This window comes from Falco biarmicus, chromosome 4, assembly GCF_023638135.1.
Source record: "Falco biarmicus isolate bFalBia1 chromosome 4, bFalBia1.pri, whole genome shotgun sequence".
In the NCBI taxonomy this organism is placed as follows: domain Eukaryota; kingdom Metazoa; phylum Chordata; class Aves; order Falconiformes; family Falconidae; genus Falco; species Falco biarmicus.
Window position 1 is genome coordinate 106,656,508 of NC_079291.1, and position 24,388 is coordinate 106,680,895.

The following is a 24,388-nucleotide window of genomic DNA, read 5'->3' on the forward strand; positions in this document are numbered from 1 at the left end:
AGCTCACAAATCTCTCAGCTGTCACACCAAGAATCTCCACCGCCACAAACAAGCCATGTCCTACACAACAGGAGCGTGAGCGTCTGCTTAATAACTGCTCACACCACTCATTAAAATGTCACATAAGCACAGATATCTCTGTAAGAAATGCTTTGGCCATTACTAACATGCATGTATATTGATATATACACAACGGGTAGAAGACTGCCTCTCCTGAAAGTTGTACTAGACCGATCACCACAAGTATTACTCAGTTCAACCTTATTAAATGAACAGTTTTACGTGCATTTGAGGTAACACGCTTAAAGCAAGGCGACGAGGTTCCAGCACATGTTTCATGTTCTTCCTCCAAGAAGAAAAAAGCTAAAAGCCAACGGATACCATGGAAAGTATCTTACCGCTATCAGATCTCCCCCATCTCAACAGAAATACCCACCAAACCATGGTAAACTTCACAAACGAACAAAGGAGGGAAACACAGCCAGACCCCCCTTCCACCCATTACCGATCGCACTGAAACCAGCTACACCACGGGAAGAGGGGGCCGGCAGCAGCCAGGCGCTATAAAAGGACAAAGTTGGTGAAGCAGCGAGAGCCGCAGCACCGTGATCGTTTCACCAGCACCGGGACGGGCAGCAGAGGCAAAACATGTCACGTCCCCCAGCCCCCCGCAGGCGGGCCCCTGCCGGCAGCCGGCTCGCCCCCTGCCCGGTTTGTGAGGTGTTACTGTCGGCAGGGGAAGGAGGAGACAAAGAAAATCACCTTTTCGGGCGCGGGGCCAGCCCGGCCCCTCACGGCCCGGCAGGACGGGGCCCCGCTCCCGCCCCGCGCTGCCGCCCACACCGGGCGGGGCGCGCCCCCTGCCCCGGGCCTCACGCCGGAGGCCCCGGGAGCGGCCCTCAGCCACCCGCCCGCCGCTGTCACCGCTGCGAGCTCGGCCCGGGGCCGGGCACAGCGGGGAGCAAAGCGCTGAGGGAAACACCGGGGCCAGCGGGGTCGGGACACTGGTGAGGGACAGCGACACCGAGGGGGCCGCCGCAGGGCGGCCCGCGCCCAGGGCCCGGGCCGCTGCGGGAGGCGGGGACGGGGGAGGTGACAGAAGGCGGAGGGGCTCGGTGCCCCCGGGCCCGGCGCGGGCCCCGCCACGGCGGAGCTGCTGCGCGGCCGGGCGGCGCTGCTTCCCCGCGGCGGCCACACAAAGGGAGGCAGCGGCCTCCTGGCTTCGGCCCGCCGCCCCGCCTGCGCGACCTCGGCGCCGCGCCGCTCACCCAGCCGGCTCCGCTCCGCCTCCGACAGCCGCGGCCGCACTCGCCCTCCGCCGCCCGCCCCGCCACCGCTGCTGCCGCCGTCGGCGCCGCCGCCGCCGCTCGGTACCGCCGAGCCCGCCGCTGCCGCAAAGCCCGCCCGGCCGCCAAACGCGCCGAGCCCGCGCGACACCTCTGGCGAGGAAGGGCCGCTTCGCTTTACGGCAGCGCCCGCCGGCGGGAGGAAGCAGGAGCGCGGCCTTCCACGTGGGGCCGCGGCCGAGCGCGGCCCGGCGGCGCCATGAAGCGGCCTAGTGAGCGGCGGGCGGGGGCGCCGGTGGCCGGTGGCGGGGCGGGGCGGGCCGGGCCGAGCCTCGGGCAGTAGCACCGGCGAGCGCCCTGAGGCGAGGGGACGCCGGGGGCGAGCGGCGGCCCGGGTCCGGGGAAATGGCGGCGGGCGCGGAGGTGGCGGCAGCGGCCCGGGGCGGGGTAATCGGACAGGGGGGCTGGAGGGAATGGGTGGCGGTGGGAGCTCGGCTGCCCCCCGGGCTGTCCCCGCGAGCTGAGCGGCGCGATGTCTTGCAGAGCTGAGGAAGGCCAGCAAGCGGCTCACCTGCCACAAGCGCTACAAGATCCAGAAGAAGGTGAGTCCCGGCGGGCGGCCCCTGCCCGTGGGGCGCGGGAGAGGGGGTCCAACTAAAGCTCCGTGCTGATGAGTTTAACGCTAAAAGCATTTTATATATATTATTACAGAACCGTGTTGTACCTATACGTGTACGCAATGGGGATGTTATATTGAATGTGAAGGAGTCGGGACTATGGCGAGCAATTTGCTTTCCAGTTACCTTTGGCCGATGATGTAGCAGGGAGTGTAGATCTTTTACAGCGTTACATTTTGTATTATTCTGGGCTGGTACATCAAGCGTAGCTTTACGATGAGACATTATGCAATCGACACACTGCAATCTAAAGTCAGAAATATACTACTTTCTACTCTGTATCTTTAAATAGGAAGGATACATCCCATTTTTCTTTGCCTTAGACTGAGAAAATATTCTTGTGCCCATCTTCAGATCAGAGAACACCACCGAAAAGTCAGGAAGGAGGCCAAAAAACGTGGACGCAAAAAGCCCAAGAAAGATCCCGGTGTTCCCAGTGCTGCACCATTTAAGGAAGAGCTTCTACGGGAAGCGGAGCAAAGAAAGCAGAGGGTAAAATAGTTTGTGGTAAAGAGGACAAGAACTGAGACCATTCCTATCTTCAAGGAAGCTTTGCATGCACATGCGCACACCAGAGGTGCAGTCATGGTAGACTGCAAATTGTCCTAGCAGACGTGTCCTTTGGAAAAATAATACTTTTTATTTCCAGCGTTATACAGTGTGTAACAATTTACTCTTTTATTTTTAACCTCCATTTCATCACTGTGTTTATTAAACACGCTGCAAGTGTTCTTTTTAATGTAATCTGAGTTGTCTGTGATGCTAAGATACGTAGATGTCCCATCAGAATACTAGAAGTTAAGTCCTGGCATTACGTGATTACACAGAAAATAAGGATCTACTATCTGCAGCGTGGAGTAATGTGACATGAGAGCAGCACCCATATGGGTTGTAATGTGGTTGCTGCACGGCCGGTTTTGGGGTCTAGCTAGCGGATGTGTTGCCTCTGGTTTTGAGGCAATTGGAGGCAAAGTATTCTTTTCAGTGTAGAGTGCAAAAAAATGTTCCCAGTGTCACTTGGACAGATGTGACTTCTAAGATGCCTCAGGAACTTTGGTCAGAAATAACTAAATAGGGAGAAAGAACTATCTTCCTTACCACCCTCAAATATGTTTTATCTTGCTTCGGTTTTGTTTGCAATCAGCTTGAAGAACTAAAACAAAAGCAGAAGCTCAACAGACAGAAAGAACATGAAAAGAAGAGGAAGCTTGAAGCTAAAAAAGCAGCCAAAATCAAGGAAAAAGCAGAGGGAAAGGTAGGTTATCTGGTATGATTTTGATTCTTCAAAGCTTATAGAAGCAATAAAAGTCATCTTGAAACTGTGTCGTCTTAAGCAGTATGTTACATGTTACATTTTCTGCTGTACATGCGCACAAGTATAATACACTAATTCTCAATAAAATTGTTCCCTTTCATTTTTATTTGCATTCAGGAATCCTCTGCCAAGTCTAAAGCAAAGACTAACAAACTGCTGGATAAAAACTCAAAGAAATCATTCTGCAGGGAGCTCAAGAAGGTGAGACACTTCAGCTATTTCTATGTATTTTGATGACAGTCAGCAATGAGACCACTTGTTATTTTCCTTTTTTGCATTACTGTACAGCTGCTAGACAGTATAAAGGTTGCTTGTGATAAACTTCCAACACTAAGTAAGGGATTTTACGACAGAAACTGTGAGGGTTTCAGTTTTACCTGGTATAAGCTACTAGGATATACAGCACTTTGAGGCATTAAGACTTTTTTGGGCCAATGTCAATACATAATGAGTCATCAAAGAGCTCTTATAGTAACGAGGTACTGGTATCTAAGGATTTCTTACCTTTAGAGGAAAAAGATGAAAATTGCTTCAGCTTTCTGGTTTGTAGTTCAGAAGAAAGTTGCTCAACAAGAACACTTGCATGAAACCTCCCCTGCTATTCCAGAGTTGTCATCTGTCAAATGGTCTCTCATGTCCTGTTGATAGTCTTCTCTCTTCTTTCCTAACCTAGGTGATTGAGGCCTCAGATGTTGTTCTAGAGGTTTTAGATGCCAGAGATCCAATGGGCTGCCGGTGCCCTCAACTGGAGCAAGCTGTAACTTGCTGTGGAGGAGACAAAAAGCTACTCTTGGTTCTGAACAAAATTGGTAAGCAGCACAGGTTTTCTTCAAGTGTTACTTGGTCACTGTGTGGTTCTATAGTAGGTGAGCTATGAAGAAGGTTTAAAGGAATCTGAGATTCCACTGAAGACATGAGATCCAACTCTGAGCTCACTGCCCTGCTGAAGGGGTCACATTTCCTCCACCTTTAAGTCTAGTTTGCTAAGAAACTACCACAGACAGGTAAATGCACATTAGCCCCTATCTTCTGCAATAAATTTTGAAGGCATCGGTTAGTCTCAGCTAAATTTGACTAAATCAAAGCCAATTTTTTTTAAGTAAAGATCTTGGATTTTTTAACATCTTTGTGAATGTAAGCCTGTAAGCAGAGGCCACGATGGTGAGTTAAGGATTAGCAAATCAATGCAATAGCTGGATTTGAAGTTTGGCATTGGGAAGTATTTTCTCTCTTCCATTGCTGTATGAAAGAATCCATGCAAAAGCACGTGAAACCAGCTAAAAAGGCTGCAAGTTGCTGAGTTACCAGCAGCAAAAAAAGAAAAGAAACTGCCAACAGTGACAGCAAGAGCAAAGGGACCTTTCTGTTAGAGAAGCCTTTGCAGGGATGATGTGATAATCCTTCACAGAACATCACTGTACCATAGTCTCCTAGCAAGACCCCAGTGTTAAAAACCTAATACAGGGGCCAAAAGTCAAAAATGTAATGGTGGTATGTTCTGCTTGAGGCAGAAAACAAAGACTAAAATTTGTAACACGGGTTCCTTTGGGGAACACACCCACTGCTTTACTAGAGTTTTTCAGCCAAACATCATTATAAAGAAACATACTCAATGGACAAAATACAGCCTGGCCCTGATTCCACATGAGATTCCCTCCACACAGTGACAGTTATGATTCACAGGAGTAAAACAACTGCCCTCTTTTTTTTCAGATTTAGTGCCAAAGGAGAACTTAGAGAAATGGTTGAGTTATTTAAAGAAGGAGTTTCCAACGGTTGCTTTTAAATCAGCAACGCTGATGAAGGACAGGACAATGGTAAGAGCACTGCAGACTGTCTCATGGCCTATATGTTTGCAATCATACACGCTGAGAAACAGGAATTTTTGTTCTTTGAAATTCCTTCTCTTGTTCGAATATACCGCTGTGACTGGTGGATATGCCTTTGCACTGTGGCTAAGCTTTGCAGTGCAGTGGGGGAGATCTTGCTATTGAAATACGTATGGTTATTTGTGCCCAGGATGCTGGACTTGAGTAAAAGCAAGTGGGCTTTTTTACTGTAAGGAAGATGGTGAGGGCAGGAAGATGAGGCATTTTTCATCTTCCGCACAGGATGGTTGCACCAGTTACATCTGAATTGTTCTGTAGGTAAAGTGGTGCAGGCTATACTACTGCAATCGTCCTGACTGTGGCCATCAATAAAGGTGGCACCTGACATGATTTCATGAAGAGGATAAAGGTGTTAGCTCCCTATGTCCTAGTCTCAACTCTAAAGATGCTCATTTGAGTCATACATGTATTAATACATAATGCTTCACATGTCTTACCTCTGATAACAGCATAGTGAAATAGACCCTCCTGCAAAACGACGCAGAAACCACAATGCAGAAAGCAGGTTTTGAAATACTTCAAAAAAATTGAAGTCTCTTGAGAGAATGTGAAGATGATTCTGCCATCTGAATGTACATGGTTATTTTATGGTCACACAAGTCTGTAGCACAGCCTGAACTGAAATCGCAAGCCCTTTAAGTCAGTTCATTCCTTTTTCTCATAGTAGTTGATGGCTACCTAATTCCTTCTGTCTAGAAGGACACAGTAACATCATCTAATAGAGGATAGGAGTTGGAAACGTTACAGTAGATAAATAAATCTATGCATATGTATTTATCTTCCTAAATAGCTCTTGACCATGTACCATGTTTTTTTTTTTTACCTTTGAATCCTGTAGCAGGAGCAGGTCACAAAAAGACGTGCACGTGTTGATTTATCAAGAACCACTGAATGTTTTGGAAGCAAATGCCTTTTGAAGCTTCTTCAAGAGTATGGCAAGACTCAAAACAAACCCATTCACGTTGGGGTAGTAGGTAAGCAGCTGGAGACGCAGAAGGGAGTTTCCTTCTCCTCCCATAAAGCTTTGGTGTCCTGTATTATAGATTTGGTGAAACAACTAACATGTGACTTGTTAATTGGCTTTTTAGTGATTGTTATTGCTTTCATCATGCAGCTTGTGTTGCCTTCCTCCTGCCTGATAACTAAAACACTATATGTAACACCACAAATCTTATCAGTGTGAGAAATGAGGATACAGACTTTGTCTTACTTCTGTAGTGAAGACTTCAGATCCAACTCTGATCTCACACTGAAGATGTACTTTACCAAAGACACGTGGAAGAAGCAGTTTTGATCAGTGTTACATAGGCTGAGTTTTCTTACCTAACTTACAAGGTTTTATGTGGTTTTCTTCAGGTTTCCCTAATGTGGGAAAGAGCAGCATAATCAACAGTCTTAAAGGAGTTCGTGCTTGCAATGTTGGCCTAGCAAGAGGTGTTACCAAGTAAGCCAAGTCTGATAAAAGCTGTTGATTTCCCTGTTTGTTGTGATGATTACTTTGAGTTTGTGTAGATTTCCATCCATTAGGGGTGAAGTATGCCCCTGTGTGCAGTTTTAAATGCACGCCTGTATTTGCCAGGATAAAAGATACTGATCTGTGTGATGCAAGCTGTCACAAGAAAATGCAGTGTATAAACTTGCTTTTTTTGTACATTTAGAGTTGTCCTGCGCAAAGCATGTAAGAAAACACTGAAGCTGACTCTGTATGAAAGTGCATTCAGTCCAGTGCTGAGCTTTGTGTCTTGCACCCCTCACCATTACCAGTCCTTTTGCTCGTTGGTTACCTTTACTCACTGTGCCTTTCTCTTTGAATAGGTCCATGCAAATTGTGCACATTGATAAACAGACAAAGATGTTAGACAGTCCAAGTATAATTGCAGATCCTTCCAACAGTGCCCTGGCTCTGGCCTTGAGAAGTATCATAGACACTGAAGAATCAGACTCAGCAGATGTGCTTGAAGGAGCAAATGCCATTCTAAATCACTGCAGTAAACAGCAGGTGAGCTCCATCTTTTTCCACACCTTTCACTGCATGTAATTTCTCTATGTTTCTTGGGCCAATAGCAAAAGTTTGTTTCACTTTAATTCTGGTAGCTTTTGAACTGCTTTCCCCTAATCACACAGGGTGGCAACGTAAGTGTGATCTTTCATCCTTACAAATGGAAGGCAGAAACAGCATGCCATGATCCTGTCAGCCAGTCTGTTTTCCCAATAAGTTTTCTGATCTTCAAAACACCCTGCTTTTAAGATCTCATCACAGTATCACAGAGTGAAAAATGAAGATATTCTGACTGCTTCCTGACTCCTTCAGTGAAGACCTCAGATCCAACTCTGATTTCACTGTTTCAAGTAGATCAGCCTAAGACTAATTCCCATTCAGTGCTGTGATGACCCTGTTTTCACAAACCACTGTGCTGTCTCTATACACCCACTACTGTGGGTGAATGGCAGCTCAGCTGAGTTTGTTGATGAAGTAGGCATTTTGCTTTGTAATGTTTACTCCCACATGCAAAAGAAAACCAGCTCTTCACTTACTAGTTCATCCTCATTGTAATCCAGTTTGATTTGCTCTTTTATTCCTAGAACTGAGAGAAAATTGGGTATCTCTTTCTGAATGCACCATTTTCTTTTGCACTAGGTAATGATGTACTATACTATCCCAGATTTCAGGAACACAGAAGAGTTTTTGACTTTACTTGCTCAGAAAAGGGGTATGCTGAAAAAGGGAGGTGTTCCTGACATAGAGAATATAGCTAAATTACTACTTTGTGACTGGACAGGGTAGGTATGCTATGAATTTTGCTTTATGCTGCTCACCTTTTTTCACGTTGTTAATCCAGCACAGCAGAAGCTCTGAGTCCTGTGAAGTACACAGAAAGGAGGTTTCTAACATTTTACTTTGGTAAAGACAGCTGGATTGGCTAACAGATTTAGAGAACGCTATACATCAATAATTTTATAAAGTAGTGAAAGATACATGGAAAGAGTCAAAGCATGTTGCATCTTACTACATAGCCTGTTTGCCGACTTCTGCGAATACTGAGTCCATGTAGTCCTCTTCTAAAGACAGGAAAGGGTAAGGCACATTTTCTGTGGAAATTTATAGTGGTTCCTATATTCTGAAGGTGGGAATAAATGTAATTCAGAATCAGTAATAGTAATTGAGTGTGACTTACTCTCCTTGCTCAGGTGGTTCATCTGCTTTCACAGCTCATGATTTTACAGTTCATGATTTTACAGGCAGATGATTTATGGTGACAAAGTGTGCCATTTCTTTTCCCTCTCAGGAGCGAGCTATCCACTTAAATCTGTTTTTGACAACTTCAGGGTCAAATTTAAATAGCTATTTAACTGCTGTTAAACAGATATTAATAAATTAGTAGGTAGGCAGAAGAGTTTGAGAACTTTGTGCTCTGGGTTTTATTTTTAAATACAGTGATTTAACTATGTTGTCATTGGTTGTTTTTTAATGCTGATTATTTTATTTTCCCAGAGCTAAAGTAAGCTACCACTCGCAACCTCCAGGATCTCAGAGACCACCACCATATCTTACAGAAGACAAAATAGCTGAAATGCAGGAGTGCTTTAATTTAACGTACCTAGAAGAAGAGAACAGCAACACTGTTCAAGGTAGGACTGTTACTGTAATGCACTGCTACCATTAGTAGTTTTAATGGGAGATTTTAAATGCAGCTCCTCCTGGGGTTTATATGATAGCTTTGCCAATATGCAGTTAAAATGAACCTTTTAAGAAAGAAATGGATTCTGATGCAACAGAACAGTGCATCTGTGTGCTGTCTTAACACAAAATTACCCCTGCTAGTTCTTAGTTTCTAACCCTCCTAAATAGGAAATAAGGAAAAAGACCATTGAAGAGCACACAAACACTAGCTAATTAGGCCAACAAAATACATTTCACTCAGTACCATCTATACTCGAATCCAAGTCTTTAAGCTCCTAGCAGTCTTCTGTAGGTGCCTCAGGGAAAGCTACTCTCAGAGAATTGTCCTTTGTTCTGCCTACTTATGGGGGCGTGCCTCTTGTGAAAGGGAGTAGGCAGGACGGGTTTTTGGGGGTTTTTTTCTAGCCCTGACCTAAAATGGCTGTCCTCTCAGGGGGTAGGCGTTATATCTGGTGCTGTCTAACAGTGACTTAAGAGATGCTTCTGTGTTTTTCCCAGCTTTAAAACGGCGCAGTCTGGCAAGCAGCATCATTTTCCAGTCAGCTGGTATGGCAAATGGGACAATAGAGGAAAATAAAGTGATAGAGGAGGCATCAGAGTGGGAAGACTTGGAAACAAGCAAGGAGGGGGAGGAAGAAGAAGAGGAGGATTTCACAGAAAGTGATGATGAGCAAGACAGTGTGGAAGAAAAAAAAGATGTCAAAGAGGTAAATCAGGGTTTTGTTAGGCTGGGTTTACCTGTTTAGATCCTGACACCAAGTGTACCCACTCAGCATCCTGCCATAAACTGAGAATGTGTAGGCACTGTAGAGCCCCCAGGAGTACTCAAAAAGTCTTTTCTTCTGGAGATAAGGGTGGGGCTTTTTGCATAATTAAGGAAACAACCTTGCTCTAACTCAGTTCTAAGGCAGTGTGTTCCTGACCAGCTATACAAAGGGACATCCATACTCTCGTCAGTCCCTGTTAAGCTTCATTTGCATGGGAGACTTCATTAGTGATGTCTGAATGAACATACATCTCTGACCTCTGACTTGCAGGAAGGCAAAGCTCAGGTCACCAGAAAAGCAAAGCTTGGAAAACGACAAACAAGTCCTACAAATTCAGAAAAGCAGAGAGCAGGTCTGTATTACAAACCCTGGCTTAAAGGATAGTCTGTAGTACTCTAGCACTTGCACTGCTTTCACTAACATATCATTTTCTTTTCTCAGAAAGCGAACATTCCCATTCACTATCATTCAGCTTGGATAAGGCAGCAGATGAAGATGATGCCTACGATTTTAATACAGACTATGTATAATGAATTATGTGTGAAGACACCATTTGGAGGTTCTTATTACTGGCTTTCAGAACAGTCATGAAGACTTGTGTTGCAGCAGAAGTTGGAGGAGCGCCGCATACCAGAGCTGCTGCAAAGATTCACAATTATTGCTGTGTCAAATAATGTACTTAATGGCATATCACATTTGATCGTTACAGATTTTATACGTCCAGCAAATTCACTGTATTTGGCTTTAAGTCCTAAACTTTATTTCCTGTATTAAAGTCTATTTTTAAAAATTTCTAATAGATTGAGTTAGTCTGTTCAGTTTTGCCTTATAGAAAGATGTTTCAAGAAGATAATGCTTTGTTTTTTTTCTTTGAAAAACAGTGGTAAATGTTTAATTCTAGTAATGTTCAAACACTTAAATGTCAAGGTAAGTTTTCACCCTCCCTTCATAAAATCTAATTGTTTTTCCTAGAGGATTATAGACTGTACCCCTAAAGCACGACTTAAGTCAGTAACTTTTCAGTATACTTTTGCAAAACTTGTAGAACTTTCATAAGTAGCATTTTCTAGCCAACCTTCACATATTTCAGCTAGATAGACAAGTTGTATCTAAGTACTGCTCTACATACCAGCACTTTCACTTGGAAGGGCAGCAGATTATGATATTAGTAATCTGTCTTCACGGGGGAACAAGCTTCTTGTTCTTACAGTGCTCTTGAACAAAAAATGTATTTTCTGATGACACCTGTTATACACGGCAACAACTGGTAACTGTAAAGCGAAACACAGCCCTGTGCAATAAGGATGCATTACTGCACTCAGCCTACAGCAGAACTGGGTTACAAGAGAATTCTAACCAAGAGGCCCTGCAGCTGTTCAACAAATTAAGCATTTAGAATAAACACCTGACAGAAACCATCTTCTTCCTACGCATCTGTTTTCTTCCTATTAAAGGTCTGATTTCTGTGTTCTTTTCTTTAATAGATGGTTTTATTTTTCCCCTAAATGTATGTTGAAGCACAGTCCTCCTAAGCAGAGTATCACATGCAGACTCATGCAGTTTAAACCTGCTAAAACAGCCTAGTCATCAGAATTAAGCTGACATCATCTGATCCAATACAATCTTTGAAAGTCTGGTAACTGAACTTCATTACTCCTAACCACTTCAAGGACAAGAATGGTTCTTCATCAAAACCCAGGAAAAGAAACTATAGGTAACAAACCACAGCTCAGCATCCACAACAAACAGACATACAGGCAAAGACTGCAATGAATCAAGCAGTTGGGAATCCTTTTAAATTAGAAAGCAGTAATAAACCCATATTCATACACATGTATCTCTGACCATGTAACACTCAGCCCGTCACTACATTAACATAAAGCCCTTTGTCTAAACATCTTACACTGAGGACCATATACAAGCTGTATTAATAAAAACGACAGCTTGAGTTCAAACCTGTTAAAAACCATTAAATGGAACAGCTGGCACAATAGCTACGGGGATATATCAGCCAATAATAACCAGTACTCAACACTACAACTGTAAGAAAAAAACAACTTACCTATAGAAAAGGCGATGGGCAGCCAGCTATAAAAAGGCACAGGAATCTTGATGAGTTTTAAGGGCCAGACTGGGAAAAGCACAGTAGGAAAAACTAGAGCACAGCCATGCCCATGCTCACTTGAGGGAGCTATAAGGAACTTAACAATAACAAAATTAATGTGGAAGTCATACAGTCTGATCCCCAAAATAAACATTTTGCACAATTTTAGAATGAGATTGCTTTTGCAAAGATGGGATCAATTTACCTTAGTTTCAATCACTTGCTATGGTATTTACGTACAAAGGAAACACACTTCATAGATCAGGACTAGAATCATTGCCATTTACCAGAGGTTTGTGTCAACATGTTAAAATCAGCTTTTATTTTTGAAGTCCACCACTTTAAAAAAACGTTTTAGTGTTCACTGGCAGTTAGAACGACTTTGCATAGTGAAATAATACTTGAAAAATTCATCTTTCAAAAAAAGATTCAATTTTGCAGAATTCTGCAAGAAAGACTTACACAAAACTGGTTGGGAAGAGTTTTCATGCAAGAAGGGGTAGTTGAGAAAATTAATTCACAGGATAAGAAAACAAACCCAAAAACCCCGCCCCAGAACAAAACCCAAGCAGCACTTAATTACAGTACATTGCTGGGCAAGGTTTGCACGGTGCGAGCACCAGCTGAAGTTGTATCTTGTTCTTAGAAACTGTTTCTTTCCGTAGCTGATGAAAGAAACTGTTTCTTTCCGTAGGATCCTCCTCCAGAAGACTTGTAGCGAAGAGCAGAACCCCCAACCGGCAGAAATGAACTATTAAAAGTGCTACTTTGTGGAGATCCTGGCTTTCTGTAGTGCTGCTGAAGTAGCATCTTCTGTCACACAGGTGAAGCGAGTCTCGTTTGGACCTGCGCATTTCAGAACGGCACCTGAATAAGTGTATCACCTTGTGCTCCAGAAGGCAAGGACTGCTCTGTAATACAAGTTGGCTAAAAAAAAGTTCTGCTTGGCTCCAGAAGTTTCCTGAGAAAATGCCATCAGTTATTGAAATTGATTCTATTTTGCTTCATAGGCTTCTGAATGTCTGCGGATCAGGCTGAACTTGCCTGTAGGGTCAGGGACATACCACTTCTCCCAGACTTCAGCGTATGAAGCTGTTCTTCCCCATGGTTTGAAATGTCCATTCCAATGGAGCAGCTTGGCAGCTTTCACAAACTGGGGCGAGTACCTTTTTCCAGCACTAGACCCTTTTATTTAAAAAGAAGCATTAGTGTCTGAAATAAAGGCAGCAGAAACACCAACATGCAATATTTTGACTTCGATTTTAACAAAGAAAATCTTGGCATTTATGGAGAAAGGAGGTAATATAGGAGGCAGACATCAGGGCAAAGGGAAAAACATCATAGCTGCAAATGAATGTCACTTTGATCTGTCTCAGTACTGCCTTCACTTCCAGGTTCTTTAACAGCACACCCACCCACCCACCCCCCTTAACACCCAGATGTATTCAGCAGCCTGTGTACTGTTCATTGGAAAGAAAACCCAAGAAATCTCTCCCAGTATTGGAGTTTCACCAGTATCAGAACAGAAAGTCTGTTCCTCTCAGTAGTCTTGGAAGAAACACCTAGGATCATTTCAGATACAATACTATACGCAGAACAAGAAAAAGAAAATGAGAAGTCATTTGAGAATAAGCCCATTCAAGAACTATCCCCCTAGCAGTTCAAAAATAAAACAGAAAGGATCAGGCCCCCAAGCCCCAACATGTTATTGCAAAGCAGCATTTCTTAAAGAACAAGGTATAAAATAGAGGAAGAAAAGATCCATTTCCTGCATCATCAACTAGGTGTCCAGCTACAGATGTGTGGAAAAAAAACACGCTGGGGGAGCAGTGTCACAGATGTTTCATACATACCAAGATGCCGGACATTCCACATGGGATCAATACTGGAATGTTGCTTGTAAAATACAATTAGCAGTGGAGGTGTCGTGATGCTGCCAGCCAGAGTCCTACTGTAGAGTTCCTCTCTGGAAAAGATGATGAAAAGAAGTTAGGAAAGGATGATTGTGTGGCCCTGAATCAGTTGATTTTTCACTTGCAGCTGCATGACAGGAATCCACAGATACACACACAGCCCTTCATTTAACATGCCATCACCAGAACCCAACCCTTGACCTGCTGTCGCCTCAAGCTTGAAGCTACTTACGCTACATTAAGTGCCATCCACTTCTCCAATTGCTTAGTGATGTTCTGTAATTTCCATTCTGTCAAATTGGCAACAAAAACTCCTGGATTGAAAGAGCAGGTATTGGCTTTCATGGCAAGCTTTCGGATGGTTTCTTTTTTGTAATCTAAAAACCCAATGTAATTATACTGGGGGGGGGAAGGAAAAGAGAGTAGAAACTGGCTTAAAATATGGTCAAATTACTAGTTGAAGAAAAATTTTGCACAATTCCCAACAGACAAGCATTACTTGAAGTTGTTAAAGCAAATGCCCCTTCCTTTAAAATAAGAGAAAGCAAGCCTACAAGGACTAACATTGTTAAAATATGATTTTATAAACTACATATTTTAAGGAATGCTGCATGGCCTTAATAATACCATATTAATAATATAGCACCACTCCCAGAAAAAGTACTTTTTATAGACTCACAAATGAAAAATTCTCCTTCTGATGTTCTAAGATCGCCTGCTGTTCCACACTAGGAACCGCTCTCATTATAAAACACAGCAAAAATCTGAAGTGCCTTTACTGTGCCTAAACAGAAACTGCAGGTGGGATTTGTAACACAAACATCAGAGTAAATTTATTTGGGTAGGGAGAGCCACACCTTTAGGTTCACTGCATTTGGAAATCAACCTGCAAGAACATTAAAACTGACTGCCTGTTTCCAAAGTCTGGGATCTATAGTGTTGTCACTGCAGAATCAGAATAAAACTAACCTGATTGCCTGCTCCACGGACAGCAACTTTATTAGTGGTTGAGTCACAATCATCTGAAAATGCAGCTGCATGTCCAGGTTTCAATGGAGTGTTGTAAAGTTCAAGAATATCATCTGGAAAATGAAAGTAAGCACAGAAAAATTAAAAGCAATCCTGACTAAGTGCTGAGGGACTTCTTGTTCAGGCCATGGCTACAGCAAATAAAACCACTCAAGTTTAGTCCAACTCATTCATCTTTACAAAGGTTTTATATCTTTCCTTGAAGCAGAAGTGTTTGATTACTGTATGCGATTACATACCGACCTCAGCATAAAGCCAGTGGCAAAAGGCTAAGAAAAGGTCTCATACCTTGCACTATTACATCATCATCCACATAGATGGCCTTCTCCACATGAGGCACCAAACTGGGCAAGTAGAATCTTGCAAAGGTTAACTGTGAGAACAAGAAAGCAAGAGGAGGGAAGAATTAAATGAAAAATTGTCCAAATAAATATGAAACTGACTGATACTCCTGGCACTTAACTATGGCCCTGATGTCCAAGACAACTTCTATCAAGGAAGTAAAATAGGCAGCGATATCCTAGAAGTTATTTAAAATAAACAAATTCCATCGGTTCTTGGTTTCCTATGAATCTGTGCATTGGATAAACTAACTTTAAAACTATATTAGAATTTCTTATTTCTCCACGTGTATCTGTAGTATCTCTCAGGTGCTGGCATGCTTGACATGCAAGCTCCTGTGTCTCACTGCAACTAGCAGCAACAAATGGTACTAAGCATGCATATGTAGATATTCAAATCCATCTCTTACTATCTGGAATTTCTTCTTACTGAAATTTAGGATTTTGATTATAAAAGACTGCTTCTATGCTAACAGATTTGGTTTTGATCTCTAGTTCCTTTCAAAAGCCAGTATCAAAATATGTTGTTGGTAACTAATAATTGCAAAAAGTAATCAACATCATCCTCACTGGTTTTAAGGTGTCTGCCTTTTGAGGATCCACTTGTACTTTTCCTTCTAAGACACGAGGGTCAAAATCCAAAATTCGGTATCTCAAATTTTTCAGAGCAGTGTTACTCAGCCACAGCCTGCAAACAGAAGAAAGGCACAGATCTTGTTAAATGAGACAAAAATCAAATGAAAAGCAAGAGATCTGACTGACAGTGACACAGATCTTGATCCAGCCACTCGCTTCCCTACCCAAGAAACACACATGTAGAATGCAATGTATGGCTGATTGCCCTGGTTTCAATCATGATAGAGTTATTTTTCTTCTTACTAGCTGGTGCAGTGCTGTGTTTCGGATTTGGTATGAGGACACTGTTGACAACATGGTTTTAGTTGTTACTGGGTAATGTTTATACCAAGTCAAGGACTTTTCAGTTTTTCAGCCCTTGAAAGCAAGAGGGCTGGCAGGGCACAAGAAACTGGGAGGGGACACAGCCAGGACAGCTGACCCGAACTAACCAAAGGGGTATTCCATAAAAAAAAAGTGGTATCAGAAGTGGGATTTGAACCCACACCTCCCCACGGAGGCCAGAACACCCAGCCCACCACAGGAAGGTACGGAGGACAATGAAACATCACGCACAGTATATAAACCGGGGGGAGCTGGCCAGGCCCTGCCGACCACTGCTGAGGGACTGGCTGGGCATCAGTCAGCAGGTGATGAGCAGTTGTATTGTGCATCACTTGCTTTCTTCTTTCCCCTCCCTTTGGATTTTATTCCTCTCCCCTTCTCCCTCCTTCTCATTATAATTATTGTTAGGGATTTTTTTTTCCCCCTGCTATTTTATTTATTAAATTGTTCTTATCTCAACAATCTTATCTGGAGTTTCACATTCCTTTCTGATTCTCCTCTCCATCCCTCTGGGGCCAGGGGAATAAGTGAGCGGCTGTGTGGTACTTAGTTTCTGGCTGGGGTTAAACAACTGATGTCGGTGGTGTCCTGTATGACTGCAGAGGCATGCCCACTATCAGCATACCGCACAGCTGTGATACATGGAAGTATGATATTGCTTCTTATTTTACTAGAAATACACGGTGCTGTTATCACAGGTCCTTCACAAAAAATATCAGTGTGAACAAATGTGGGTAAAATAAAAGGATCAAAGAATAACCTAAAAAACCAGAGAAACTTCATTGCCAGCATTTGAATTGCTTAGATGAAATGTAGGAAGTAACTTTTACAACCCCTCCACCACCAAACTGCAGTCCCATTGGTTGGATATAACCCCACCGGAAAAGATGGCTCTTTTCCATCCCTGAAACATTACCATAGAGAATGACCGAAGGACTCCCCACACCAGCCTTGTCAAAAAGCTGCACGCAGCAGCAGCAGATAGGACTGCAATTTAGAGGAGTGCAGTTCTAGGAAAAAGTCAGCTCTTCCACTTTTCAGAGATAAGTTTTACAGTATTGTGGGAATCAAATGAAAAGATCATTACCTCAAGTGATCCACAGTATCATTCAAAGTAACAATATGGAAAACCACATTGGATCTGGTGTGTTGGTAAATACTGTTCATGGCTGCAATTGCACCCCCAAGCCTCTCATCTGATGCTGCAATGACCACAGAAATCTCCTTATCATTCCGTTCATCTGCCAGCCTCTGGGGAACCGCAGGTATGAAATCTATGGGCTGAAGTCCTAATGGATTTGAATCTGTGGAGTACAAATGGCATCCCATACTTGTTTTAGCCAAATGAAACACAGACATTATTACCACACTAAAATTCCCAACACCTTCAATTATTTCTACTATGCAAGCACTTGGATGTCTCAGCTGAGGTGTGGATTATAGCACCTGCTCTTGAGAATCCAAGATGTCAATGAATAGGAAAACATCACACTTGCAGATAAACTACATACATTTAACCATACATATTCACACAGCACAAGGTACTAAAATGAGGCTTAAACTACAGCAGGTCCCACTTGCCTTTGGTCCCCTCTGACGTGCCGATAATCTCACTGACCTCCCCCTCCCATTTACCCTAACCACCTTCTAAGTCTTGTCCACATCACCCTTCCCTCTTTTTCTTATACATTCTTTCCCTCTTAGGTAGGAACCAATGAAGAAAACAGAAATTCTAAATTAAAGTCACTGTTGCACATTTTTTCCCAAAGATCATCAAGGCACAAAGTACAGCACAAACAGCCCATGTTTATTTCAGGGATCACAGATCACACTACATTATCTAAGATGAAGCCACAAAAATTTACACTCTTAGGGTGCAGATAGGAAAATGAGAGATCAGCATTGAAATTTATTACTAGACCACATGACATGTAAAAGCTGGCAAACTGCCCACTACCCACATTTTTTATAACACCACTGGTACCTTTCAGATGATCTAGACTATTACATATTAGTTGATTTCAGGTAATTTGAGGAACATGGCAAACAGGGGCTTGGCAGTTTGTGAGCAGCAGTTTGCTGTTCACAAAGCAGGGCTTATGCATCTGTTTGCCATTTCCTGATGACAGAGCTCAACAGCTTTGACTTCAACTGATTCCTGGTTAAGGCCTGTCAGGCTCCTATTCAACAGCTGTTGGGGTAGGAGTTGTACAGGCGCTTTCAGCAGTGACAGCTCCCAGGAGTGGCAGACTGGGACTTGGTACTTAATGGGGACATGGAAAGGCTCTGTGAGACCAGATGTGGTTCTTAAAAGCAGACTCCCCAAAATGAAAAGGCTGTTAAGTAAACTGAAACATATCTTAATGACTTAAAGCCAGAAGGAATCCTCACTGCTATCTCACCTGGCTTCCTGACAAAGAAAAAAGTCACAGGACAGCAAGAACAGACAAGCCTATCAAGCTGAAGTTTCTTGAGTATGAGAACAGGAAAAGACGCACTCATAAAAGAGTACAAAAGATATATCTTCTTATGCAAATGACTGATTATTATCATACACGCTATTTTAGCAGTGTGGTGGTTTCTGTCTGGCCAGCACATGTGCTTTCCCACCAATCTTTTTAAAAAAAGGAAAACTTTAAAAAAATTAGAATAAAACTCAACATACCTGACAATTCCCGCTTCAAGAAGTCACTGAGGCCTAGGAAGTTATGATGAAGAACTAGCAAAAATATGACAACAGCCACTATAAGGATGGAAATGTTCACTGAAAATTTAGAAGAAAAAAGTTTATCAATATAACCAGAGCAAGACTGGGAAACTCGGAAAAATACAACAGAGATATATTATTTTGTATGCATTAGACATACACACGTACACATACCTTTCCTTAATGTCATTTTTCTCTTATTATTTTACCTATTAGCATAAGGTTCCTGCAAACCTGCAAGAGAAAAAAAACAGCAGTCACCCTCTACCTCCAGTGCATGCCTATGCAAGGCAAAACACATGATCACCAGAAGTGTGAAAACAGATTCCGAACGCCATGTATGTTTCCTTCTCTTAAAAAGATAAAACTGTATGTCACATTTGAAAAATGTGTTTATTCCTCTCCCCTTCTCCTTCCTTCTCATTATAATTATTGTTATTATTGTTTGGGATTTTTCTTCCCCTCCTATTTATTAATTTGTATATAAAAAAAGTACGGTATCTCAGTAAGTACGCAGTGACAATGATGTGTCTAAAGAAAAATTCAGAGATAAAAAGGGAGACATGCAGATCTTGCCACTTACTTCACTGACAGAAAAAAACCCCACCAAACTCCTCCTGCCAGTCAGAAGTGATTTGAAAAGAATCTGGAAGATTACATCTAGTTACTTTGCTGTTGAACTGATTTAATTAACTGAACCAAAAGCATCCCAGCAATAAGGCAAATTATATGTTTCTTTCCACACTTAACTACCAGCAAGATTATGGTAGGCTTGTAAGATTTTACCAAACAGCATTACACACTTTCAAAACCATTAAATCCCCTACATAAAATGTAACAGAGTATCAGCTAAAGTGCCATCAAAAGAAAATAATCACAGAAGTATGAAAGAAGGTACTACACCACCATGTTATAAGAGGTGGTAAAGCCACAATACAACGATGCAATTTTGGCATGCACCTGAACTCACTTATTATTTAATGTTGAATAATAATCATAATAGTAACGTTTAATAATAAATAATAGTAAGATAAAATAGTAACATAAAATAAATAATAAAAAAAATAAATAACGTTAAATAAGGGAAATCTGAACAAGAACTACGCATCCTGGCGCGTGAAGTAGCTTTCACATAACCCACGGAAAGCACACGCACCATAACAACATTCCAGCAAGTGGCAGTTCTGTATTAAAACCCTTGCAAAATCTCCCCAAACTAAACCACCACACACTGTGCTGTGGCTGTTAGGTGCGGCCGACTTCACCACCACCGTTCCGCTGTTGCGTTTCTCCCGGGGGAACGATCCATGCGTCGAATGTAAACAAGCGCCAGGGGCACAGCCCCGCCGGGGCCGGGGTTACCGCAGGCAGCCGCAGCGCTCCGCAGAACGAAGCGCGCAGCGCGCTGGCGGTGCCGGCGGCAGCGGTGCGGAGGGTGCGCACACACCTGCGGCTCCTGCCCACACTGCAGCCACCCGTGCGGAAAGCGCCGCCGGGGGCTGTCCCAGAAACGGCTGCCAGCACAAACCCGCGCCAAGTGACTCCGACACCTGCTCACGCTACGCTGCCGCCGTTCGTTACTCCGGTGAGGCGGCTCGCAGCCCCCAGGGGGTGCGCAGGGCTGTGCCCCCCGTCTCGCCGCAGCCCCCTGAGCCCCCGCGCCCCCTCGGGCCTCAGGCGAGCCCCCGCGCCCCCTCGGGCCCCGCCAGCTCCCCTCACCGCCCGCCCCCGCGGCAAGGCGCCCCCGCCAGCTGCCCGCCGCGATGCCCGCCAAGGTCGGTGCCCCGCGGCCCCGGCGGGGTGCGGCAGCGGCCGGCCGCTCGCGAGGAGAGCCCCAAGCCCGGGCGGGGAGGGCCGCCAGCCCGCTGCCACCTCAGCACCCGCTCCGGGCAAGCAGCCGCGCAGCCGCCCCACACCTGCCGGCCGAAGGCCCCTCAGGCCGGGGGCCTAGGGCTCGGAGCCGCCGTGGCCGGGGAGGCAGCGTCCCGCGCCGCGTCGCGCCCGCCGTTCCCGGCGACGGCTCAGGGGAGGCCGAGGCTCAGGCGCAGGCCGGCAGCGATGGCGGCGGCGGCAGGCGGCCGCCCGGGCTGGCGGAGCAGGGGAGGAGCGAGGGGCCGCGCTTCCGGCCAGCTCAGCGCGCGCCTTCCGCCGCTGCCGCACCGCCGCGGGGTCGCGCTGGGCCGCGGGACCCGCCGAGCCCGCCCGCCGCCACCTCGCAGGGCGCCGCGGGCAGCCCGCACCCGCCGCCGGGCACCGCCGGAGACCACCGCGCCGACCAGCAGAGCCAGGGCCGCCGGGCGCCGCTCCCCGCCGCCGCCATGCTGAGCATCTTCCGCTCCATCCCCACGCAGATGGTAGGGCGGCCGCCGCCGTCGTCGGGCCCTCGGCCCTGCTCGCTGCCGGCGACGTGTCCCTGGGCGGGTTCGAGGGCCCCCCTCCCCCCCCGGGGCCTGCGTGCGGGGAACCGCGCGGGGGGCGCCCCGTGTCGTTCCGGGTGTTTGCTCTGAAAATTCGAGCTTGGAGGCGCTGCCCAGGGAAGGCAACGCGCAGCCGGGCGGGGGGAGCCCCGCACCGCCCTGCCTGAGCTGCGTGAGCCGGGGGCGCCGTGGCCTCCAGGGCCGCCGCGGTCTCTGAAGCCACGCTAACGGGGGCGAGGCCTGCATGTCCTTTACCTCTCCAGAGAACGCTCTTCTGCGGTGTTAGGGCTTTTACATAGTGCTGCTGAGCCACCTACAATGGTATTTTGAACTTGCATTCCTTATCCCGAACAGGCAGTACTTGCTTTTGGGTTTAGGTGATGTTGTTGCAAATTGAAAGTTTTACTGACTCTTCCTATATTTTGTGTTTGTGAAAGTTACCTATAGGAGCATCTTGATTTTAAAGAATTAACCTCCATGTTAGAATGAGGTTAGTACTTACTAACCAATGATGTATGAGTTGCTGTGCTGCTTCTTACCCGAGACTGTGTTACGTGGAGTCCCTATGCTATAGCCCATAATAACCTTACCCTCTAGACAACAACCAGAGCACCCAGTTCTATTGCTTGTAGGATGAGTTATTGGACAGCTTGGCAAGGCCGCTATCCAGCCTTCCAACTTGGCAACAAAACATCCTTTTAAGGTGTCCTGAAGCAAACTACCTTCATTATAATACTAAAAAACACACCCACAGGTCAAGCAGACCCTTGCCCAGGTGAAGACCCTTCCCCTGCGCAAGTGTAGTAGCAGAAGAGGATGACACAGCAGATACTATAATTATATGCAAATTACTAACCAATCATTGTAACTGGGAGTGTACGACCTTGTGATTTTGTGTATAAATCTAACGGTGAAATCTACACAGGTGTGCTTGATTTGTGGAGATGCCACCGAGCACCCAGCGCTGCAATAAAGGAGCGTCTGCCTCTTAATACTGCATTGGTGTTAAGAGGTTTGACTCCTGATTTCAGTGACAGTGTGGTCAAGACTGTAGGGGAGGTGTTACATGAATTAAGAGTTTAGTGCTTTTGTAATTAAAATCCACTGTGAGAAAACTAATTCCAGTCTGGTTTGAAAGTTGCACAAAACAGCTGAGAACCTGGGGTCAGGCAGACTCTAGGTTCAAACTCTTTCAGGTTAAACTGGTAGGTTTATGTTTTGGTTAATTGAAAAATGTCTCTTTCCAGGACTACAAGGGCCAAAAATTAGCAGAACAGATTTTTCAAGGAATCATTCTTGTCTCTGCAGTAAGTATACTGTAACTTACAAAGTTTTTTTTCTGATTGATTGGCTTACCTGAGTTACTAAAAGCTTTGGACAAAAATCAGAGGGGCTGTCGTGGATTAAGAGTTTTTCTTTCAATCTTTTACTTTCATTATTAGCCTACAATTTTGACAACAAGGTTAGAAAGATGGAGGGACAGATGAACAGTGCTTTTGATACACCTGCATTTTTCTACTTCCCCCCAACCCCTCAACTTCATCATGGCACAGGAAATGGCTTTGCTTTTTTAAAGCTTGATTTTTGTTTTTTTCTTCCCCTCAGGTAATCGGTTTCATCTATGGGTACATCACTGAACAGTTTGGATGGACTGTCTACATAGTTATGGCTGGATTTGCTTTATCATGTTTGGTGAGAATTTTTTTGCCCCAGCCCAGAAAATACATGCACTATTTAACCTGAAATAATAGCTACGTTAAGGTGCTGTCAGCAGAGACAAATGTTTGCTATATAATTCATACTGTTACTATATATTTGCACTTTCTTGGATCTGTAGAAAGTGCCTTTTCTCAAATGCCAGTAAGACTTTAGAGAACGCTGCAATTTAATACTGCTTTTTAATTAAGTTTTTCATTTCAATTAAATGTTACTTTTAAGTCAAGCCGATAGCATTGATAACAGAAACGCCACAGTGAGGCTTTCTGTGGAGTAGTGGCTTGTCAGGGAAGTTTTGCAGGTGGGCCATACCGACCAAGAAGAGAGGCTAGGGCACAAAGTATAGAATTAAAAGAGTAATTCCTTATTCATGCACATGAGGCATCCCATTCTAATTGGCACACACCGAATGTGGTTTTACACGTGGTTCTTGTACCTTTCAAGCATTCAGATACAACTCGATTTGACCAGTCGCTACCGAACATACACATATTACTGTTTGGAAAAGCCATTATAATTCTACAGCAGCAGCATCCATCTGCTGCTTTCTTGATCTAAACATCCCTGGAGTCAGCCTTGCTACCGTTTACTTATCTGTGATGCCAGATAATGAATGAGGGGGTTTCACAGAGGTGTTAGAGGGGCTGGGATGCTGGCATTGCCTTGCTGGACCACGGGTATCCATTCTTCTTCAGGGTGAGTGCTGTCATCCTCCTCCCTGCAATGAGCTGGGGTCCTTTAGCCGTGCTTACGGAAGCATGACTACAGAGTATACAATATAAACTATATAGTATGAAGTTGTATGAACTGTAAGACTAATTGCTACAATAGTTAGCAAATGAGTATTTTCCCAACAAGCTGTACAAAACACTTATCTAGCATCTTGATTTACATGTTCTTACTTCATTCCTTTCCTCTAAGCTAACGCTCCCTCCATGGCCTATGTACCGACGCAATCCTCTGAAGTGGCTACCTGTCCAAGAGATGGGAGCAGAAGAGAAGAAGCCAGGAGACAGAAAGCCAAAGAGACATTCTAAAAGCTAAAAAATGTTGGCTCTTCATGTTGTTGCTTTGTTAAATTTTGTTAAATGCATTTCTGCTGGGAGATAATTCTTGGCTTTTTCTTACTACTTTCTATACTACCATGAGTACTGCAAGATCTGCAGAGAGCATGAGGCCTCTCTGAATTTTGGCTGGAGTTTCTATGAAGTCATGAGGAAGGCGGGTTGGGGGGGAATACCTTTAGAAGGTTACTGGAGTCACATCTCAAGTACTTTAGTAAAAAGAACAAAGCACATCAAATAAAGTACTGTTGCCACAGCCTAAAAGAGAATATACAAGTGGACTTCTACATTTTTTTACTGTGTGTAAAAAAAGCTGTCAGTAGTGTCAGGTTGTAACAAGTCCTGCAAAATGGTACATACCCCACAATTCTGAAAAACGCTAAGAACTGGGAACTGTTCCAGGATAGGCAATTTCAGAGTGGCATTTTTTTTGTTTAAAATACACTTGCCTGGGTAGAGAAAGTAACATCTTGACTCTGCATAATACCGCAGCTCTTGAAACCTTGTACCTGCATGCAGCA

At 44.5% G+C, this 24,388-nt stretch overlaps 4 protein-coding genes and 3 non-coding genes across 17 annotated transcripts in view; 5 read left to right on the forward strand and 2 right to left on the reverse strand.

Annotated features, from left to right (window-relative positions):
• PBRM1 (polybromo 1) overlaps positions 1-1,404 on the reverse strand; it is a 69,218-nt gene extending 67,814 nt beyond the window's left edge. For 4 of the 8 annotated variants that reach the window (XM_056336178.1, XM_056336176.1, XM_056336177.1 and 1 more), the window contains exon 1: positions 1,269-1,351. The gene's annotated coding sequence lies outside the window, so the exon portion shown is untranslated. Of the gene's footprint in view, positions 1-762; positions 1,007-1,268 lie in introns of those variants that run through there. The other 4 variants (XM_056336173.1, XM_056336175.1, XM_056336172.1 and 1 more) reach the window with 3 other exon arrangements.
• Positions 1,405-1,407: 3 nt separating this feature from the next.
• GNL3 (G protein nucleolar 3) lies at positions 1,408-10,408 on the forward strand. Its single transcript, XM_056336189.1, has 15 exons — positions 1,408-1,558; positions 1,830-1,888; positions 2,318-2,455; positions 3,108-3,218; positions 3,396-3,479; positions 3,952-4,087; positions 4,992-5,095; positions 6,006-6,141; positions 6,524-6,611; positions 6,983-7,166; positions 7,806-7,948; positions 8,661-8,797; positions 9,348-9,556; positions 9,887-9,968; positions 10,058-10,408. Exons 1-15 carry the CDS (start codon positions 1,546-1,548, stop codon positions 10,144-10,146), a joined length of 1,713 nt encoding a protein of 570 aa, XP_056192164.1. The 5' UTR covers positions 1,408-1,545; the 3' UTR covers positions 10,147-10,408.
• Positions 4,147-4,218, forward strand: LOC130149335 (small nucleolar RNA SNORD19). Its single transcript, XR_008821880.1, has one exon. It is a non-coding gene; the product is annotated as a small nucleolar RNA SNORD19 (small nucleolar RNA).
• Positions 6,349-6,422, forward strand: LOC130149336 (small nucleolar RNA SNORD19). The gene has a single exon (XR_008821881.1). It is a non-coding gene; the product is annotated as a small nucleolar RNA SNORD19 (small nucleolar RNA).
• On the forward strand, positions 7,439-7,515 carry LOC130149337 (small nucleolar RNA SNORD19). Its single transcript, XR_008821882.1, has one exon. It is a non-coding gene; the product is annotated as a small nucleolar RNA SNORD19 (small nucleolar RNA).
• Positions 10,409-12,013: 1,605 nt separating the features above from the next.
• Positions 12,014-20,725, reverse strand: GLT8D1 (glycosyltransferase 8 domain containing 1). 4 transcript variants are annotated; one of them, XM_056336192.1, is made up of 11 exons: positions 20,587-20,712; positions 19,254-19,316; positions 18,845-18,904; positions 18,629-18,727; positions 17,051-17,267; positions 15,574-15,691; positions 14,951-15,035; positions 14,603-14,715; positions 13,866-14,032; positions 13,574-13,686; positions 12,014-12,905 (listed from the first exon to the last, which is right to left on the reverse strand). In XM_056336192.1, exons 3-11 carry the CDS (start codon positions 18,858-18,860, stop codon positions 12,715-12,717), a joined length of 1,119 nt encoding a protein of 372 aa, XP_056192167.1. In that variant the 5' UTR covers positions 18,861-18,904; positions 19,254-19,316; positions 20,587-20,712; the 3' UTR covers positions 12,014-12,714. The 4 variants fall into 4 exon arrangements, with proteins under 4 accessions (XP_056192167.1, XP_056192166.1, XP_056192165.1 ...); XM_056336191.1 differs by lacking the exon at positions 20,587-20,712 and adding an exon at positions 19,827-20,321; XM_056336190.1 differs by lacking the exon at positions 19,254-19,316 and having other exon boundaries at positions 20,587-20,725.
• A 97-nt stretch (positions 20,726-20,822) lies between these two features.
• SPCS1 (signal peptidase complex subunit 1) lies at positions 20,823-24,136 on the forward strand. Its single transcript, XM_056336195.1, has 4 exons — positions 20,823-21,024; positions 22,335-22,394; positions 22,693-22,779; positions 23,725-24,136. Exons 1-4 carry the CDS (start codon positions 20,989-20,991, stop codon positions 23,845-23,847), a joined length of 306 nt encoding a protein of 101 aa, XP_056192170.1. The 5' UTR covers positions 20,823-20,988; the 3' UTR covers positions 23,848-24,136.
• Positions 24,137-24,388: the final 252 nt, after the last annotated feature.